Raw genomic sequence first — 6,128 nt, forward strand, 5'->3', positions numbered from 1 at the left:
TACTCAGGACATTCGTAGCTGCTGTCATTGGCTTTCTGGTCTCTTGTGAAGTGCTCAGTGTCCAAGGAATCACATATCATACAGTTTCTTAGTCATCGTACGCGTCTGAAAGAATCTCCTTTCTGTTCTCAGGGTCAAGATTCATCCGACTTTGGCTCCTCATCCCAAAAGATTGAGCCACGACAATGGTCAATTACTTTGGAATAATGCCTTTTTTGGATCATCAATTGAAAATGTAGGTACACTAATATAAGTGATATAGACTCTTTCAGTCAGAGTCTTTTCTTTGTTAACTATGGTTATTGTGTTACACTGGGCTCTCCAGAGAAACAAAACCTGTAAAGCTTATATATAGAGAGAAAGGAAAATTTCTCTTAGGAAAATGGCTCACGCACTTATAGAAGCTGGCAAGTCCCAAGTTCTTGGATCAGACGTCAAGCTGGAGGCTTTTCCCGACTCTCACAGCTGCAGGGGCTGAGGAGCTCAAGGTTGGCAGGCAGTATACTGGCTGTTGACTCCAACGAATGACAAATCTAAAATCTCCAGGCCAAATGGTGGATTGCTCACTCACGTAGGCAGCACAACAGAATCCCGATCCACAGAAGAGTGTCTCTTTTCCCAGGATGTCCATAAAAATACTGGAAGCAGGCCACACCCCTAGGGAAACTCTTTTTCAATGGATTGGCTGCTCAAAACATATACATCTGATCCCATCATTGGAACAACCCACATCACAATTGCTTACACCACACAGAACTGTGGTCCAGCCAAGTTGACACACAGCTCCAACAATCACAGTTATCATTCATTGTATTCTCTGCTCATCCTTTCTAATGCGTTCCCATGGTGGAAGATTATCTTTTCAACTCAGGAAGAACAAAGGTCCATTCATTCCTTCATTCTGTTTCATCATCACTCTTCTGGGCATAGAGAATAAAATGAGGAAAAGATACCAACACAGTCCATGTGCTGTTTTCAGTCTAGAAGGGAGGCAAACTTTCAACCAATTCTAAACCACCCCCACCCCCCAAAAAAAAACGCAAAAAAACCCAAACTCACTGCCCTCGAGTTGTTTCCGACACATACCAACCCCTCCTTGGGTTTGTGAGGTGATATCTCTATGGAAGTAGATTGCCCAGTCTTCCTTCCGTGGAGTGGCTGGTGGGTTTGAACCACCACCCTTCTGGTGAGCAGTCAAATGCCTTAGGCACTATGCCACCAGAGCTCCCCAACCAATTATAATACATGTGATAATTTAATTAAATGGACGTCTGCAAGTATTGATGAATAAGGAAAATACTCCTACATTTGGGGAGTTGGGGGTGTAAGGAAGGCTTTACAAAGAAGGTAGCATTTGAGTTGAATCTTGAAGGATAACTAGGGGCTTGTTGGGTGTACCACTAGGTAGAGAGGTTTCCAGGCAAAGAGAATGGCCTTTGTGAGAGTGACATGTCCCCAAAACGACAGGAAGTTTGAAACATGAAGGGCAGCTTGAGGAAGTGGCAAATGGATCCTACTGTAGGTTAAAGCATCTTCTAAGGGACTTTTATCAAAAGATAAGACATGAGGACAGCATTCAGGGGTGAGGACCAAAGTAAAACGGTTGAGGCAATATCTCTGCCCTCTTCAATTCTCCAAGAAACTGGTTTATCATTCAAAAAGACAACCAATTTCAGAGTTTACAACCAACACTCTTAGACAACTGAAATTTTGTAATATTTCAACAAATTAATCATCAAGATTTCCCCAGAAGTTAGGCTTCTGTGCAAATCTATTAGGTTAAGGGCAAATTGAATTTTGAGGACTCTTACTCCATCATGATGCCAACTACAATAAATGCTATGGTCCAGAACATGACCCCACACTTTACCAACCCTAACATATGTAATCTATACTTCAGAGGTTCAGAAGGAGTGGGTTTCTGCCCTTGACTCAGAGAGTCACTGAGACTTCTGGGCCAAAGAGTTAGGAACCCCTCTGAGGTAGAGATGATTCTTTCAGACATAAAACCTACCATCGTTGAGTCAATTCCAACTCATAGCAACCCTATAGGACAGAGTAGAGCCCCATAGGGTTCCAAGGCTGTAAATCTTTATGGAGGCAGACTCTTACATATTTCTCCCATGGAGTGGCTGGTGGGTTCAAAGTGCCAACATTTCAGTTAGCAGCTGAGGACAGTGTCACTATGGGCTCTCCTTGAATTCTCTTTGGCTACTGGATATATGCTGGAGAGTAGAATGCCCAGCCTCAGTTCTTCCTAGTTCCATCCTGCTCCCATGCCTCAATAGGTTTGCTGGCCCATAACTCTGATACACCTCACCTACCTTATCCCCATTCTGCTTAGCCTCAGCTTGTAATGGAGACCACAGTTGACCTATGACTCCAGCCTGGTTGACTTTACCTTCTCACTTATTACATCCATCTTGACTCTTCAGCAGACACACCTATTCCTTGTTAGTGTACCTCTGCAATCCCTGCTAGTGATCTCTGACAGGGAAGGAGCGACAGGCTATGAGGTGCTGGGTTTGCTCCAAAGTTTGCACATGAGTGAATGGCTGGGGGTGTACACCAATTAGCTCTAAAGGAAACTGTATATCTCATATTTTCACTTGGGATAGATTTTGGAGAATAAAACAAGTATTTTCAATTACAACCTATGCACGTCAGAGCCTTTTTGTGCAACACTTTTGCTCTGTATGATGAGCACCTTTTCCTCTAATTGTAGAAGGTGTACAACTTAGCAACTTTGTTATGTGCTACCTTAGTCTATAATTATTTTAATCGTGTGTGTTTTATATGTACAACTAGACTGTAACTGTCTAGTGGGAAGAAATGTCTTTTATGTCCTCAAAGGTTTCTAACATAGTAACAAATTCAGTAAATGACATTAATTGATTGATCCATTAAACCCTAGGAGAGGGGTTCAAGTCAATTACAGTACATGTCGTTCCTTCCTTGGGTTTTTAGTTTTTTGATGTTGTATGCATAAGTAATTTTATAAGAAATCAAAAGCTCAGAGATTTTTCCATGCTGACAAAAATAAAGTATCTAGGGGATTTAGAATGTTCTGTATTTTCCTGGGGTTACTCTGTAGATCTCCAAAAGATGTTGCCACTAAGAAGATGGGGTGTCTAGAATTTGTAGTCTGGATATGCATGTATGGCAGGAAGGATGGGAAAGGAAGGGGCAGGCTCTTGTTCCTTTTTTCTTCAATGAAGTAAACAGATGTTCTCTTTCACTCGTGGTTTTCAGAGCAGCACAACACTAGATTAATTGTCCCTTCCATACTTCAGATGAGAGGTGGCTTGTCCCTGACTGTTATGTGGTTGCTTGTTCTGGTTTCTTGTGAGATTACGGGCTGCCTGGATCAAGCTTGGTGATCTGGACTCTTTAGCCTGAAGACTCCTCTCTTTGGTGACATTTGCATCCATCTGACCACTTGAGGAGATGGCCTCCCATTTACTGTTGAAATGCTTCTTGTATTCAGTCTTTGAGGTGCAGGCTCCAGGATGTTTTTTCTTGTTCTTGGGGTCTTTGAGAGGTGACAGACTTTCAAATGACTTCTGGGGCACAGGCTGGAGCCAACCTGAAGAGTCTGTCAGAAGACCCTTTTGAGCTAGAAAGGGGGGGTTTCTGGATGCTGTCCAGGATGAGCCGTTCCTCTGTCTATTTAGGCAAGTAGTAGTTAGCGTCAGTCTAGGAAAGAAAGGAAACACATGCGTTTGTGCCCAACATGTCCTCTGCTTGTAGTCTTAGGGATTTGTCACAACATAAATCGTGTTTCTCTCATTTGGTGAGTTCATTCTTCCTTGACTATTTTTACTGAAGTAGAAATATATAACGAAACATTCGCCAATTCAACAGCTTTCACACGTCCAATTCAGTAACATCCATCACATTTGTCATGTTGGGCAACAAATGTCACTGTCCTTTTCCAAAATCTTCCACCACCATTGGTAGACCCTCAGTGCCCCCTGAGCAATGACTCTCTCTCCTCGTGGTTACTTCCCACCCTGGATACCCACTAACAAACTGGTATCTATATAGCTCCCTATTTCAGGTAAGCAGGGCCACTCCTCGGAAGGAAGGTTGGGCAATCCTACTTCCGTAGTGATACTGCCTCGGAAACCCAAGGAGGGGTCGCTATGAGTCGGGGCCGACTCGACGGCACATAACAACAACAACAACAGGGTCACCCAATATTTGTCCTTTTGTGACTTTTACTCAGCATGATGTGAAGTATAGAGACCTTGCTTCATTTTTTGTTCCTTTTCTCTCTCCCATTTATAATTGTATTAAATGTTTCCTTTACACACATTTAGAAACACATCACAGTGTTATAATATTTTCTTTAACCATCAAACATCATTTGAGGAAGTCTTATTCATAATTGATTTAACAGATACCCAAAAAACAAAAACCAAACTCACTGACATTGAGTCGATTCTGACTCATAGTGACCCCTCCTTGGGTTTCCAAGGTGGTATCTCTATGGAAGTAGATTGCCCAGTCTTCCTTCCGTGGAGTGGCTGGTGGGTTTGAACCGCCAGCCTTCTGGTTAGCAGTCAAATGCCTTAGGTACTACATCACCAGAGCTCCTTTAACAGATATCAGGTTGGTCTAAATAATAATAGCAACAAGGTAGTCGGTGACTATAACTGTGGATAAGTGATGTGAATGACAGCAATGCTGTAGGGGTGACAGAAGGAAGGAATTGGGACTTGTCTGTTACAAGGTACTTGCACTAGCCGTGAAGCAGTATAGTGGACTTAGATTAGTCGTAAATGTATATAGAAAATGCTAGACAACCACTGAAAAAAACTGAATTAAAAAAGCAGTATAATTGATATTCTAAGAGAGGAGACAAAATGGGATTATATAAATGGTTTCACTTAGAAGCAGAAAAGGCAAAAAAAAAAAGAGTATAAAACAAACAAACAATAAACATAGACAAAGGCAATTAATAGAAAATAGACACAGATATGATGAAAAGTAAAGGAAATACGTTTCTCTTGCTTTCAGAAAGTTTGCTTTATGCCACTTTTTTATGAAAGACCTACATTAGTATCTGTTTTCACTAAGTGATAGAAATCCAAAGAGGATTTTTGCTTTTACGAGAAAAAAAAAAAAAAAAAGATGAAAAGCATTCAGCGTTTGTTTTGCAGCAAGCCATTAAAGAGGCTCTGGTGGCGTAGTGCCTACAGCATCTGACTGCTAACCAGGAGGCTGGCGGTTCAAACCCAGCAGCCCCTCCTTGGAAGGAAGATGGGCAATCTACTTCCATAGAGATACCGCCTTGGAAACCCAAGGAGGGGTCGCTGTGGGTCGGGGCCGACTCGACGGCAGTGAGTTTGGTGTTTGGTTTATTAAAGAGGCAGTATGCACCTGTCACCAAGCCCCTCCCTCGGGCACTGCCCTCAGTGCCCCAGCATCAAGCCGCCGCAGCTCTGAACTGTGTGTGTGAGCACTACGTGGCAGCGTTATCCTAGGATTTCTGTGTTATTTGGTATGATTTGGTAGGTTATGTTTTGGGTCTGTTGTTGTTATGTGCCGTCGAGTCAGCCCTGACTCATAGTGACCCCTCCTTGGGTTTCCGAGGCAGTATCACTACGGAAGTAGGAATGCCCAACCTTCCTTCCGAGGAGTGGCTAGTGCGTTTGAACAGCCAGCCTTCTGGTTAGCAGTCAAGTGCCTTAGCCACTACACTACCAGAGCTCCCATGTTTTGGGTCTGGGATCACTCAAAACGTTTTCCCACATAAACTAATGGTAATTGCTTCTTCACCTTGCGCCATTTCCGCTTACAAAAGGTTTCATAGGAATGCTCTGCTTTCGGATAGCAGGGAAACCTGCGTATCAGTAACTGCTTTAAAGGTGAAGGGCATAAACACATTCATTAAAATGCAGATACTGTCAGAGTGGCTAAAACCACAAGGCCCCACTATATGTTGTCTATAAGAAATCCACTTAACTATAAAACAAAAATACATTTAAAGTAAAGGGACATATATGGAAAGGAAAGAGACCTCGGATAAGCAAAGCACTACTGAAGAAGAAAAACAAAGTAGGAGGTCTCACATTACCGGATCTCAAAACCTACTATACAGCCACAGTAGTCAAAACTGCCTG

The 6,128-nt window shown here is 42.6% G+C and overlaps 1 protein-coding gene across 1 annotated transcript in view; it reads right to left on the reverse strand.

Annotated features, from left to right (window-relative positions):
- Positions 1-3,269: 3,269 nt before the first annotated feature.
- The window catches only part of AGBL3 (AGBL carboxypeptidase 3), a 78,385-nt gene continuing 75,526 nt past the window's right edge, over positions 3,270-6,128 (reverse strand). The window contains exon 16 of the mRNA XM_007952907.1: positions 3,270-3,696. Coding sequence (XP_007951098.1) covers positions 3,270-3,696 — 427 coding nt within the window. The remainder of the gene's footprint in view (positions 3,697-6,128) is intronic.

This window comes from Orycteropus afer, unplaced genomic scaffold, assembly GCF_000298275.1.
Source record: "Orycteropus afer afer isolate SDZICR_OR568_19922 unplaced genomic scaffold, OryAfe1.0 scaffold00365, whole genome shotgun sequence".
NCBI classification, from domain to species: domain Eukaryota; kingdom Metazoa; phylum Chordata; class Mammalia; order Tubulidentata; family Orycteropodidae; genus Orycteropus; species Orycteropus afer.